Raw genomic sequence first — 15,033 nt, 5'->3', positions numbered from 1 at the left:
AGGCTAAAGTCGCCATCTCCTCCTTGACCATTTTTCACTAATAGAGATGTGAAGGAGGAGAGACAAGGGGATTTCATTAATCAAGATAGCAAAAAGGGTGTAGACCCCTTTCACATAAACCATAAAGATATGGGGGTTGACTCTGTTATTGGTTTCAAGATTCCCATTGGGATAGTTTTAATGATAATAAATATTTAGTTGCTAATGATGTGAGTTAAAAATGCCTTGCAACTAAAAAATCCCTAGGTAATTTCTGAGAGCATATCTGTTCAATCACCATATGATTGACTGAATCCCCTATACTGAAAGGGAACCAAGTAGCTCATGTTAGAAAACACATAAACCAAACAATCTGGTTGCATCATTTGACCAAGCAAGAGAATTCAATGCGACTAGCGAGATAAAAACTTAAAGAAAAAAAAAGGAAAAGATCAACATTGTAATTGACTTTAAAAACAATTTGTTATAAGTGTCATTGGCAACCCAAACTTAGTGAGTGTTTTAAGTCAAAGGTGAAAGGTCCTTGGGATTGAATTAACAATCTGAAATGTCAAATCTTAGATACCATCAATGCATCCTTACAAGGCCTTTAAGAGAAGAAGGGAGAATGAAGGAGAGGAGGATGAGTTGCTAAGTGAATGAAGGTTGAGAGAAGAGATGAGAGGCGAGAGGAGATAGGAGACATGAGCTTGAGAAGTGGGTGAGAGGGATTAAGGTTTCCAGTATGTCCCTAATCTCCCCCCTTAACCTTTATATAATAACTTATAGCTGAAACATTATATAAATACCATTTATCCTACGACTTGAAAATAAAGACAAAAAATGTAAGACAAATTATAAGTATGACATTCTTCTTCTTGTCTTCTAACATGAAATATGATTGTGAACCACTATAAAAACTTTTTTATGTTCTTTGGTATTTGAATACTTCTGTATGCTCTTTTTATTGTGAAACTTAATATTTTGAACATGCCTAGGATTAAGAGAAAACTTAAAAAAAAATTATAATAAAGAGTAAAGTTAACAAACCCATTCAAACACCTTTTCATCTTTAGGTTTGTTCCTTAGAAAACCTAATATCAATTGGTAGGGTTCGACTCATTTTGTTAAAATATAGCCTACATCATTAGGTACATGTAGTCGATCGCTTATATGGGGTCAACTCCTTTCTTTTTGTAGTTGTTTTATCTACTTTATAGTGAAGTCAACTCCTTTCTTGATTCAATATATGTTGTTTTAAAGAGTAGAATCATTTTATCTATTTTTTTAGTTGCATAGGGTTGAGATCTTTTGACTTTTTTACTGTACAAATTTAACATTTATACTAAAGAGGGTCACTTCTTTTATGAGATCAAAACTCTCAATTTTGAAGGGTCCACTCATTTTTTTCATTTTATTAATGTGCTTGACTCCTCTCAATGGAGTTGACTCTTTATTATAACTCAAATACAATTCAATAGCATGCATTTCAAACAACCAACAATGCACACTAAGATTTTGGTAGTGGTTCAAAATCTAACCCACTCCCAAGTGCTTTTCTCCTTCAATTTAAAATCTATATCCAAATTACATCTATAGTAGCAAACCATAAGGGGTTCATTTACAACACCTCCCCAACATTTGGGACTTACAAGCAGGGGTGGCATCGAGCCGAGCCCGAACCTGCCTATGTTCGAGCCGAGATTGATTTAAATATTTCAAACTCGAGCTCGAGTCGAGCCAAGCCTCAAGGCTAAAATTATTATTGAGCTTGAGCCCAATAATTTTAACCGAGTTCAAGCCGAGCTCAAACTTCAACATTCATTTAAAACTTTTCAAAAAATACATGTCTCGAGTTCGAACTCCAACATACATTTAAATTTTTTCAAAAAATACATGTCAAATAAATTGTATATAAAATAATGCTACATTTTACATAAAATTGGACATATATTTTACATAAAATTGGGCATAAGGATGACATCAAATCGAGCCAAGCCTGAACCTTCCTATGTTCAAGCCGACCCTAGCCTCGAGCCTAATAATTTTATCCGAGTTCGAGCTCGAGCCTAATAATTTTAACCGAGTTCGAGCTCTAGCTCGAGCTCGAGCCAAGTTCGAGTTTCAACCTACATTTAATATTTTGCATAAAATATATGTCAAATAAATTATATATAAAGTTACTTATACATTTTAAGAAAAGAATGATAGAGGATGTTCGGGATTGAATCTCGATAATGGATTAGAACGCACCAATATTAATCTTTTTTACCCTAAATGTTGTCTAGGTTATTTTGTAATTTATGAATTTGGCCATAAATTAACTATGGCCTCCTTGGTGCCCCTGGTTGAAAATTTATATTCCAGGAAAAACATTTCTAGTTTTTCCTAGGATATATGTTTCCAAAAAACCCTTTAAATAAAATCTTATTAATATTAGTGACTTACTAGAAAATTACAAGAAATATTTTAAAATTTTATTTGGAAAGTTAAATGGACCTCTTATTGCCTCTTCCAGGGAAACAAATAAAAAATATTAATCAATCTAATATATTACTATACTTATCGATAAATTTTTAATCAAATAAAATGTCAAACAAAAAATTGCCTCATGCTAAAAGTATTACATCATCAACTGTCAAATACTTGTTAAAAAATTTTCTATACGGTTTTCTAGCCATCTTGACAGGAAAATCTTTCTTAGAAAATTATATGATTTTTTAATAAGAATTTCCGATTAAAAAAATATTTTCAGAAAACATAAGGCACGTATTCTTACTAAAAATGGTTTTTCAACATTTCTTGAAAAAACCACTAATATGGTTTCGTTTTTAATAAATTTTTGTTACCAATACTACAAATTATTTTGTATGTCATGAAATTTATCTTTGTGATGGGTCAATTAAATTGAAAGGGTATTCTAGATGAGTCTTATTTACTTCACAATCCATATTAATAATTGAGTCACAATTAATAGGATCAAGTTCATCTCCTTTACCTATTGCTCCTTTCTTTCGTCTGGTTTCGACCTTTCGACCCTCACAAAAACTTGAAATATACTCTAAGTTATGGACAAGATAAACTTTCAAACTGATAACGAGATTTAAGTACAATGATTTAAGTACATGGCTTAATTGTACAAGAAAATATTAACAAAATATTTGTCATGTATAAAAATATTTTTTTATAAATAGTTTATATTTATTTTCCCCAATTTCACTTTAATTATATTTCTAATTCATTTTAAAAGTTTAAATATATATTTTAATTTTTTCCTTCACTCTTCTACTCTTCTTGCTATTTGTTTTATTTTCATTTTTTCCTTCAACTCTTATTTATTTTTCTTTTCCTTTTTCCCTCTCCTCCATTTTTTTCATTTTCTTTTTTCCTTACTCTCCCATTTTTTCATTTTTTCTTCCCTTATTTTTTATTTATATTTTTTATAAAATAGTTTATATTTATTTTCCTCATTTTCACTTTAATTATAATTTCAATTCATTTTAAAATTTTAAATATATATTTTTATTTTTATTTTTTCCTTTTTTTCTTCTCTTGTTTTTTATTTATATTTTTATAAAATAGTTTATATTTATTTCCTCATTTTAATTTTAATTTTATTTTTATTTTTATTTTAAAAAAATTAATATATATTTTTATTTTTTACTTTTTTCCTTCACTCTTCTCCTCTTCGTGCTATTTTTTTCTTTTCCTTTTTTTCAACTCTTATTTATTTTTATTTTCCTTTTTCCCTTTCCTCCATGTTTTCCATTTTCCTTTTTTTCCTTATTCTCCCATTTTTTCCTTCCCCTCTTTACTAGAGGCTTATTAGTCTCACATAGGTAAGAAGAAGAGAATGGCATGAGAGGAGGGTTTATAAAACTCTAGATAGAAGTATGGCAAAACGTACTTACCTTGCGCGGGGTGAATCAGTGATGAGTTGCGACTTTACGAGTTGAAACTCTAAGACATCCCGTCCCGCTTCTGACTTGCGCCTTTTGGGCCTCGTTAAGTTAACGAGCAAACTCTCGAGCTTTTGAATCGAATCATTATTAGCCTCATTTGGGTTCGAGATTCAGAAAAAAAATCGAATCGAATTGAGCCGAAACTGAGCCAAGCTCGAGGCTCGCGAACCAGTTCGATTCGATGCCACCCCTAACAAGAAACATTTACTAGGCACAAGTAATTAGACACTCAAAGGGATCTTTCAACAACTACTAATCAATTTATCTAGGTCTTGATTGGTTTACAAATACATAGGTCACTTGCTTTATAAGTCAAACACAATAATGTTGTTTAATAGATAGATATTACAATCAAACTCAATAAATGATTACACTAAACCTAAGATGAATCTACTAGCAATTCGAGAAAATAAAAAAATGTTGCTTAATTTATTTGAAAATCCAACTATAATGCAAAAAAAAAAAAAAGGAAAATGAGAGACCCAAAGTAATGAGAAAATTACTTTTAACTGTGAAGTTATAAAGTATCATACTCTAAGGATTACGAAATAACAAAAAATAATAAAAGTAACTAAGATGTAAGGGAAAAATTTATGTTCAACATTTTCGAAAAAATCACCTATTTATTCATTTACTAGGTTCAACAGGAAATAAAAAATAAGCTCTACCAAGGATTGCCAAACATTTGGTATTGTGTTTTACTCTTTCTTTTTAGTTACAAAATGAAGAGAAGTTGGACCATATTGAGAATTAGTAGCATAAACAAAGATGGATTTGTGAATTAGAAAGAAAATTTTCTTATATCCATAGAAATCAATGAGAGAGTGGCAAATTGCTCAAATAGGATGTTCGTGTAACCTTAAGAAAAAACTTTTCGTTTCATCCATCAAGTTTCGCTTCTTGCTCTGGTAATCTTGGTCTATTAATCAAGCTACTATCATGTGCGGATCACCGAAGGAGATGAGGTGAAAATTACTTGTATGTCAAGGTGAGGTGTTTTTGAATTTGTGGTTATGCCATTTAGATTAAATAACATCATTGCCACATTTTGTACCCAATGAATGACTTGTTCCATCAGTACTTGGACAAGTTTGTTGTGATGTATTTGGATGATATTGTTGTATATAATAAGACTTTGGAGTAATATTTACAACACCACAAAGTTGTGATTGAAGTGCTACAAAAGTTGTGTTCAGTGTGCGACACATATGCCCTAAAGGATATTATTTTCTTGCGGCTTTGTCTCGGTGCGGGTAACATCCAAATTTAAAAGGAAAAGGTTTGTGACATCATAGAGTGGCTTGTGCTGACCAAATTGAGGACCCTCAACACACTCATCAGCCTTGCCAATCACAATTGAAGATTCAATGCCCCATACTCGTGCCATATCGCATCGTTGATAGATCTGTGGAAGAAAGATAGGACCAATCAAAGGAGTGTCACTAAACTTTTGTGATCTTAAGAGAGCTTTTGGGGAAGGTCCTGTGTTGCAGCTATAAGACCACACCAAGCCATTTTAAGGGCAAATTGATGCCTCAAATTAGATTATGACATTGGGGGTGTTCTTGTTAGACCTTGCATTAGGACTTTAGATACAAAGAGTGTAAACCATGTATTCTTTGAGCAATTCAGGCATAACATGGGATTGTATACAAGGAAATAAATAAATAAATAAGATGAAGGGAGTAAGTAGGAAATGTTGTTCCATTAGGGATATTTTGTAAAAGAGACAAAAGGGTATTTTGGTAATTAACTGAAAGCCATATTAATCAGATAAAATTGACAATCAGATAACATTGACACATAAAGCCATATTAATCGTAGCTGCTCGATCAGGTCTCAACGTCTTGTCGAATGGGCTAGAATAGTTGCAGTTGTTGGGCCCACGGATCAGTATCACGGCCGTACGGTGGGCTTGGGATTCTGATGAGGAAACTGATGTTACGAGGCATTCAACATTTTACTGAACAAAAGTAGCAACCGACCACCGACGCATGACGAAACCCACCGACTCCCCAATCAAGCTCCCGTCTCTGTCAACGATGCTGCGGTTTTCCTGTAATTTACGTGCATAAACAGGGGCGTTTTCGTGCTGGAGAAAATATCTAAGCCTGGAGAAAACCTCTCGAAGCTTCGGTTCGGCTGGAGAGGGGAAGATATTTTTGCTGGAATTGACTTACAAGTAAAGCGTTTTAATCACAACCCCTCTTATAAGAATTAAAAATTAAGACGCCTAAGGTTTTGTCCTTCTGTCCTCTGTTTTCATGTTTTAACCGGCGGGTTGTTCTGTTTTTCCATCGCGCCTTCTCACGGAGATGGATTCCGGCGCCTCATGTTACTACTCTGTCCTCGGGATTCGACGGGAGGCCTCCGTCGCTGAAATTCGCGGCGCTTTTAGGAAACTCGCTCTTGTAAGTTTTCCTTATTTTTCATCTCTTTCTGGTTTGTTTATCCTGTTCTTGGTCCTCCTCTTCTGAGTTTAAAAATTCCCGTTTTGTGGTTTAGAAATGGCACCCAGACAAGTGGACGAAGAACCCAACGGTGGCAGCGGAAGCGAAACGCCGTTTCCAGCAAATTCAGGAGGCTTACTCTGGTAAGGAAGGATTAGAACTCAAAAGCGAATACTTTTCCTGTCTGAAGTTTTATGGGTGGCACCGTGATTAATCTTGATGAGCGATTTGTAGTTCTGTCAGACCAAGGAAAACGAGCAATGTACGACGCTGGATTCTACGATCCCCACGAAGAAGAGGAAGAAGTTGATATTTATTTCTTTCCTCCCCCTCCCCCCCGCTCTGTTTCTGTGTTTTCCACCTTTCTTTCTGTCTTATTAGCTTTCCTTGTTCCTTTTGACGATTAGGGATTCTCTGATTTTATGCAAGAAATGCTGTCGATGATGGATTCTGTGGCTCATGAGGTAGGCTTCAATGCTTCGATTCAATTCATACTCCCATAAATTTCTTCTCGTTTAATGTCCGGCCTGATTCTTGTATTCTATGCCTCGTGAATCCATCTCCATCTCGTCATTCCGTTTCGGATGTTCTATTTTATACACTGTAAATCTTGTCAATTCACATTTTGAGGTAGTTTGATCGACAAAGATGTAAATTGCGATTCCTCACAGCGTTTCCATCGTGGTCGAATTTAATAATTCTCTCCCAAAATATCAAACCGCAAAGCCGCTGTTGGACGCCAGATATAGAATACTACGTAATCGGCACCGTTAATTGTATTTGCTAGCATCTTTCTACCCGATGATTGCCACATGGCTTTCATCCCCACCTGCGAATCTTTTCTTTTTGAGAATTAATTTTGAGGAAGTTTTTTTTTTTATTTTTGCCCTCAAAATGGTTTCTTTATGACGACACCCGTTTCAGAAATCAGAATCCAAACAAAAATGCTAACTGATGCCTGATGATTTGCTACGTAGAACGAAAGCTTCGAGGACCTTCAGAAGATGTTCGAGGAGATGGTGGGAAACGAAAGCTTCGAGTTCAGCGATTCGTCGGGTGCGGCAAGGAAGGCGAACGGATCAGCTTCCAGGGCCAAAGCTTCGAAGAGGAACGGGCCTCGTTTCGACATCCCGGTCGCAGATTGGAGGGTCTCGTGACTCCTTCCTGATTCGATTATTTTCTATCCTCGTGTACACACTTGTTCACCTCTTCCTCCCTGTTTGTTCACTAGTTTATTTTATTGTTTCCAAGGGGAAGAAAGAAACGCAGCAGGAGGTAGATGCAGCGAAAGAGACAGATTGGAGAAAACCGAAATAAGTGTCCAGAGGAGATCTAATTTTAATTTGTTGGAAGATGACCTTGTGGATTGTTTTCTTTCTCTTTTTCTTGGAAAAGTTCAGCTGCTACGTGTGTTCCGAATTGGGTTTGGTCTCTGCGCCTACGTGATTTTTGGTCGAAGTTCTGATTCGTCTTTATCTTGTATTCAGTTCCGTTTTTTTATCAGATGGAAGTAGAGGGGAGGGTTCCAAAGGGGTTTGGTGGAAAGTGTCAAAAGCCTGGTGCAGTGATGTTCATCAGGCAGCAGACACCACAGTTCCACTCCTGCGCTTGGTTATTCGCGCTGTTTGCTTGGAGCCACTCGTCTTCTGGGGTGACGTCTGCGTACTGGAAGAGTGGAATTCTAGAACTTTGAGTCGACTTGCCTTGGTTGATGGGTAATTTTATTAATTTTTACTATATGTTTTTGGTGTGTTCAATTTTACAATTTTTAAAGGCGAGTCCAATGGAAAGATGAACTGAGAGGTGCAGGATTAGGGCTAGGGGATTAAGGACGAAGAGAGCGCAAGATCAGGACCGATTTAAAAACCGAACAGGTACCAGTTACCCGCTACAGTTTTCTGTAATTTGAACTGAAAAAGCTGGTTAGAGCTAGAAAGCTTAATCTATCGTTGCTACCTTTCTCATTGCGAACCGGGTTTCTTGAATTCGTTTTTCCATCCGGATTGGTGCCGGAAAATTTAGATTTTGGACATGAATCGAGTGAACGTCGGTTCGTCATCATGATCCGATGGTGTTTCTGTGAAGAAAAGCAATGATATTTTATGAACAGTAAAAAAAGAAAGTTGGGTATGTCTTCTTCCGATCCAAGCACCAGACAAAGTGACGTGATATTTATGCGGATAAAGCCATAGCCGCCATGGATTTCTAGATGTTCCACGGTGAGGATTCAAATAATCCATTTTCGAGGAAACATTTCAGCTCATGATTGACCTTCCACACAATATCAAGTGGACCCAGAGGATTAAGACCCTCATTAGGGTATTCTGTTCTATTTACATACCGTTTACAACCTTGACACTACACACATCCTCAATGGAGACTAGTTTCTTGGGAGATCAATGCTACAACGAATTGACCGGATGTGTTGCGTCATCTCTAAATAGGAGTGAATGAGGTGCACCAACTACTTATCAACAAAAGAACTGACCCAACATTTAGGGGCCAATGAGTTACCCACGACGAAGTGGTCCGGTTGACACCAAATGATTTGATATCTACTGTGTTGTATAATGTGGCTAGGAAACCAAAAGTGCTTCCAAGCGACTTCTAGCTGTACTTGGGAAATTGAGCTTAGCATATTGAGGATAATGGCTTTCTTGGACAATTTGTGGTCATAAGAAATCAGCCTTAGTAAGGAGTCGATTGAGTAGACTTAGCCTAGTAGGTTCTATTTGTAACCTAGAAAGAATATTGGATACCAACAATCAAGCTAAAATATTCAAGAACAAGGGGGAACAAAAAATGAAGTTGTTGTAATTATAAAGATTTTTTTTATTGTGAACTGAAGTTATAAACTCTACATTAAAGGGGAAGTATGTCTAGTTTAAGGGGGGAGTATTGAAGAACAAGTATAGATGAACCTTACATGACTCTTACACCAAGAAATCTCATAGAGTTCAAATTAATATGGTGGAGTCTTAAGAAGAATTTAATGAGAAGGAGGTCTCATATAAGAAGTTTAGTTTATATGTGTTTTAGTTATGCTAGTCTTCTATTTATGTTCAGTTGTTCAATTGTTCTAGAACTTATCTTTTGTTGTTTGACTTTCAGTGTAACTAAAAAATGAGTCATTTAATTATAATTTGATTCTACTTATTTTTCTATTATAAATAGAAGCTCAATATACTCAGTTGTAATCAAATCAATGAATTATTTATATTTTCCAAAAATTCAACAATCCCATATGAAAAAAATGATTATAAAACTTTAAATTTATTTGTTTAAAAAAAAAGTTTCAAACTTGACAAGTTACTTTGAGATAGGTCTTTGACCCAACTTCTAATAACTTTCTTTTATACAAATGCATAGTGTCTCTAACACAGAGAGATGGAGTTGGGGTGGTTTCAAAGGTAAGAGAAAGATGGTTTTAAGGATGGGTGGATATGTCAAGGAATAAAGGGAAGAAGGGGAATGTAATATGTTTTTTTTATATATATTGAGAACGTATTCTCATGGTAACAGAGTGTGATGCATGTACGTCAACTAATTATGCCGACATATAATATGAAGGGAGATGTTGCCGAAATTTTGACAAGTGTCTTGAATTATAATAATACAATAGTAAACAATTGTCCTGAATGAGCGAGGTGGAGTAACAAACTCAAGTGAACAAAAAAGTTGGATGTGATCCATTGTAGATGCTTGATTTGTGGGTTTATATATTTTGGTGTTATATAGAAAATAGATAAGAGTTGGAGAAAATTGTTCTCAACAGATCCTTGAATGAGAATATAAGAAAGGGGTAGATGCGTGTATTTATATGGCATACATCAGACGTGTAGTAGGGAAGACAATAAGATGCATTGTCCATGCAGAGTGTATACAAACAAGTTTGTTCAAGATGTACACCTGATGGATGACCACTTGTATGTGATTGGGATGTTGCCAAGCTATACTTGAGTGACTTTTCACGATGGGCAAATTGATACCTATAAGGAAATTCCACAAAGGCGAAATTTAACAACCTAGATCAATCGTCAAACGGAAAGTGAGGGTGGTATGCATGATCTCATCCATAATATACAAGTTGAACAAATCTTTTATTAATGACAGTCGAGCAATCCAGTAGTCATGCTGAAGACTCTGGAATTGGACCAAGTGAATTTGATAAATTCACTCACTTGTTCATGGATGTTAATAGACCATTATATCCCGATTGTCAGAGCTTTTCTAAATAAAAGTTTCTCATCCATTTGCTCCATATCAAAACAACTTCCAACAAGAGAAACAAAACATTTGATAATATACTTTCTCTACTGAAATATGCATTTCCTCCTAGGCAAATACTGTCTCGCAACTATTAGGAGGTTAAAACTCTTTTGAGTGAGTCCAGATTCCATTATGAAAAGATACATGCATGTAAAAATGATTGTATATTATTTGGAAAGAATATGAAAAGGTAGACAAGTGTCTATAATTTCATGAGCCTAGGTATATACACTCATGCAACAAACAGAAGTTGGTCTCATAGAAGGTCTTACATTATTTTCCACTCAAACCATGAACGGTTGTTTAGATCATATGATACAACCAAGGACATGAGTTGGCAAGTTGAGGTACGTTGGATAAAACCAATACATGAACTAAGTGGAAAGTACTTGTTGAGTTAATATTGTAGGTCTAATTATTTGACATGATTTTAAATCGTTTAATATTTTTTATTATATAGTGAACACAAAGAAGTTTTGCGAAATGAGGTTACAACAAACCTAGACCAATGACATGTAGAAGAGTTTGTCATTTGGTTTAAATACAAGATTAGTTGTATCAATCAACTATATAGGCTCACGATCGTTGGGTTTATTGAATATTTTTTATGTCATCTAATTTATTACAGGTCAAAACTCTAGTAGTTTGTGGCCAACTTGAAATGAATTGTGATATCTACCGTATTGGAATAGGTCTTTTATCTTGTAAAAGCTACTCGTTAAGTATTATTAATGGGATGTGCATCCACACTGAGTAACTTGTGGCAAACCATAGAACTCAAAACAAGAGTAATTGTAAAGGGGTACTATGAAGATAATTGTCTTGATTGTTATGGGATCATAATTGATCTATGGAGTTGACTTAAAATCCACTAGCCTCTTTGATCAATTTCAGCCTCTCCTCTATGGGCATGCAAATAGGTTTCCATGTGTACATATGGAATCAAGCCAAAATATCATGGGTAAACTTCTATTGTGATGCAAAGATTCTCTCCTCAAACTACTTCACCCCAAGTCCTAAGAAATAGGACATGAGGCTCATATCTTCACGGAAAATCTTTGCACCATGGCCTCGACTTCTCAATCATATCTTTACAATCTATAGTAAAAATGAGATCATCGAGATAGAGACAGATAAGAATCATACAACAACTGGTCTAAGTAATGCACCATATGCTCTTGACTAGTTTAAAATGAAAGTTCAATTGCTCCACATAAACCTTCTTCTCCGTTGTGCCATTGAGAAAGATAGATCGGACAAAGCATTTTGGTACAAATAAGTAGCCCATGGGATGTTGATGACAATATGCATCTAAAACGTTATGAAAAATAGTCCAAGTGCCTCAACACAAAAAAAAAAAAGCAATTACTTCGAAAAGTAATTTTTTTTTTTTTGCCTCAGGACACTTGATGATTAAGGGTCTATTCGGAACCCGTGGAAAAAAAGAAAAAAAAAGTGAAAATTCGACTATTATTATTCCCAAAAATAATTAGTAAAAAAGAGAATTTGATCATAATCTTGTTTTCACTAACTATTTTTGGAATAATAATGGTCTAATTCTCTTTATTTTTTGGATATATCTGAAGGTATCCAGATTCTTGTTAGTTGATTTCCCCTTTTATCTTACATAGCATAAAACCATTGGATTTATCTGAAAGTTTCACAAACACAAGAGTTATTCGATTGAAAGTATTGATTAGTTTTTTTTTATAACATTTCACAAACAAAGATTATTCCCTTTCTGCGGATCGAGAAATTAGAGTCTCGTATGGATCCTCAGACATCTGTAACACGAGTTTCAGAATCTGAGAAAACTAAGCATAGGCTTCAGGGTTTGCCACGAGATATCCTTCCACGGCCTTGATCATTCCGAAGGCTCCTTGTTTTCCTATGTTTACTTCCTCGTCCGTGAACTTCTGCCCCTCCATAGGCGTGAATTCTGCAGTCATCTTGTAGCTGCATCCGCCATTGCTCGATGGCTCGAACTTGACGTGATAAACGGAAGAAAGCAGCTTGGTTCCAACGTTTGCTCCCTCGATCACCGAGTAGGAGTAATGCAGCTTCTCCTTGTCCAAGTTATCCACACGTTCGCTCACATGCTTAAAGGGGATCACTGCACCACCGAAATGTAAATTTTAATCAGACTCATTGGGTACATTTGGACAAACAGATCAAGATTACCTTGGGTAAAGAGCAAACTGACTACCTTCGGTGAATTTGAACTGCTTCACGCTTCCGACGTCTCCGTCTCCTTGGATCATTTCTCCACTCACAACGACGCGAGACATGATCTTAGGAATTAGATTATGAGCATCCATGACAGAGGCCTGGAACAACCTCGCGGGAGCAACAGGAGATTCCAGCTCCAAGGTGAATCCCTTCGCAGCCATGGCTCCTAGATTGTTCGACTTCGAGTGAGAGAACGGGGGGAGGAAAGCAAAGCAGTTATAGGATTCTTCCTCTTGGTTTGGGGCTTTTCTTTATGTCCAAGGCAGTCATGGGTAGTAATGGTATGCCTCCCGTCGAGGATGCAGCACCGTCTTCTACGGATCATGCTCAAATGCAGAAAAAACACCACTGCCTTGCACATCAATCATGCTAGATTCTTTACGTTAGTTATATTTCTGCACGTTAGTTCTCTCAAGAATGAATATTATAACTCAGTTTTTCTTTAGCAACGTCTCTGCATGATACAGGATCCAGATCATCCAACTCTATGGAGTCATGAAAAGAGCCAGTAAGGTCAATCGAGAGAAATTTCCGTTTCACAGAGATTATATTACTTGAGGGCGTGATTTTCAGAAAGTTGACTTAAATGAGTTCCTCGTTTTTTCAAATGCTACTATAATGAGCACGAACGCGATTCCTGCAAACTTGCTTAATATGACTCCAGTAGCATCTTTTATTAAAACCATTGAATATTATAATAATAAAGAAATCAAATCGGTATTTGTATGCTGTAACATCAAATAGCAATCGAAGTTCGTCATCAATAACGAGAAATTTAATAACCAGCAAAAGCTACATCGACTCGGAAACTAAATAATATTTGGATTTGGGACCTTACCAGATGGCCAGAGGAGAAGAACGGAGAATGATATCAACGGCGTTGTCGATAACAATAGTTACTGCTAATTTATTTCCTCCGGTATATTTATCGATAACCCATAGCTACCAGGTAGGGGTCCCTCCAATAAAAAAGTACAGACCAAGTAACTCGTTAATAACTCGCCTATAGACACTACAGAGTAGACGTTTACTTCAGAAACAATACCTGAGACTTTATTATCACAAACTACACTCGCGTAAAGCAAGCAAATCACCACAATTCCTTACAGTAACACTTCCTTGTTCCTCGCAATCAACCTTTCCTTCCATGGTGTTTAAACGTAAGCCTCAGGGTTGGCTAACAGATAGGCTTCCACAGCCTTCACCATTCCTGTGACTCCTGCCTTCACCTTTGCAACCTCTTCCTCCACTTCAGTGGCACCATCAATGGCGTCGTAGTCCACTTTAAGCTTGCTGATGCTTCCTCCAGGTGGTGTGGCCACGAAGGTCAGTTCGAACTTCATGGAGTTAACCTTCACGCCCAACAGTCCCCCTTCAATGACACTGTATCTGAATAAGTACTTCTCGTCGTCCATCACATCCACCCGATCCTTCACATAACCCCCTGCAAGCAAGAATACATTCAAATGATTCCATTCTGATCAGTTTCGTACAGCTTTTGTTTTTTCTTATGTTCGGTAGGAATTTGAGAGCAGAATTACCTTCAGCAAAGATCAACTTCTTGATGGTTCCAGCACCGCCGTCACCTTCGAGGATTTCGAGGCTCGTTATGACTTGAGGCAGGAGTTTCGGCATCAACACATGAGCGTCCTTAATGCCAGCCTTCCATATCCTTGCTGGTGCAATCGGAGAGGCAAACTCTCCCGTCACACTTCCTGCTACCATGATTCCTGAATTTGATTAAAAACGTTAATGGGAGACTGGAAAATGGGAGTGATGAAGAAGGAGATGAGTTCGTTGATAAGAAAGAATTGTTCGATGGCGTTTTATAGGGTGGTTGAGAGGGCCGTCCATGCAGTACCATCCTGTCAATGAACTTTAACCCATTGTCCCTTACCTAATCTGTTTCTACCTCCTATCAATGAGCTTTGGATGAATTCTGTTTATCACTTACACTGATTAGGTGGTTTGGTGGATCATGACAAAGGCAAGATAGTTAGAATGAACTATATTAATGCAAACTTTCTGATTAGGACTAAATCCTCCAATATATTATCTTTGATCTGTTTTATAGCTGGTGTATACTTCTTGCTAAGTGCTAATCTAAGGGCCTGACTCATTGTTTAATTTGTGGGAATGACTAG

At 36.3% G+C, this 15,033-nt stretch overlaps 3 protein-coding genes across 3 annotated transcripts; 1 reads left to right on the top strand and 2 right to left on the bottom strand.

The window, feature by feature from the left end:
• The first annotated feature begins 6,152 nt into the window (after positions 1-6,152).
• Positions 6,153-7,806, top strand: LOC137957157 (uncharacterized). Its single transcript, XM_068804890.1, has 5 exons — positions 6,153-6,352; positions 6,447-6,534; positions 6,626-6,696; positions 6,799-6,855; positions 7,369-7,806. The coding sequence occupies exons 1-5, from the start codon at positions 6,257-6,259 to the stop codon at positions 7,546-7,548; spliced, it is 492 nt and encodes a 163-aa protein (XP_068660991.1). The 5' UTR covers positions 6,153-6,256; the 3' UTR covers positions 7,549-7,806.
• A 4,668-nt stretch (positions 7,807-12,474) lies between these two features.
• Positions 12,475-13,050, bottom strand: LOC137955363 (major strawberry allergen Fra a 1.08-like). The gene is made up of 2 exons (XM_068802271.1): positions 12,867-13,050; positions 12,475-12,773 (listed from the first exon to the last, which is right to left on the bottom strand). Exons 1-2 carry the CDS (start codon positions 13,048-13,050, stop codon positions 12,475-12,477), a joined length of 483 nt encoding a protein of 160 aa, XP_068658372.1.
• A 993-nt stretch (positions 13,051-14,043) lies between these two features.
• On the bottom strand, positions 14,044-14,614 carry LOC137956911 (major strawberry allergen Fra a 1.08-like). The gene is made up of 2 exons (XM_068804577.1): positions 14,431-14,614; positions 14,044-14,333 (listed from the first exon to the last, which is right to left on the bottom strand). Exons 1-2 carry the CDS (start codon positions 14,612-14,614, stop codon positions 14,044-14,046), a joined length of 474 nt encoding a protein of 157 aa, XP_068660678.1.
• Between the last annotated feature and the right edge of the window lie 419 nt (positions 14,615-15,033).

Source organism: Aristolochia californica, unplaced genomic scaffold (genome assembly GCF_029961685.1).
Source record: "Aristolochia californica isolate CCGP_79_NKW_82.1479 unplaced genomic scaffold, dmAriCali1.0.hap1 SCAF_2, whole genome shotgun sequence".
In the NCBI taxonomy this organism is placed as follows: Eukaryota; Viridiplantae; Streptophyta; class Magnoliopsida; order Piperales; family Aristolochiaceae; genus Aristolochia; species Aristolochia californica.
Note: the sequence above shows the minus strand (reverse complement) of the source record. Positions and strands in the feature narration are given on the sequence as shown.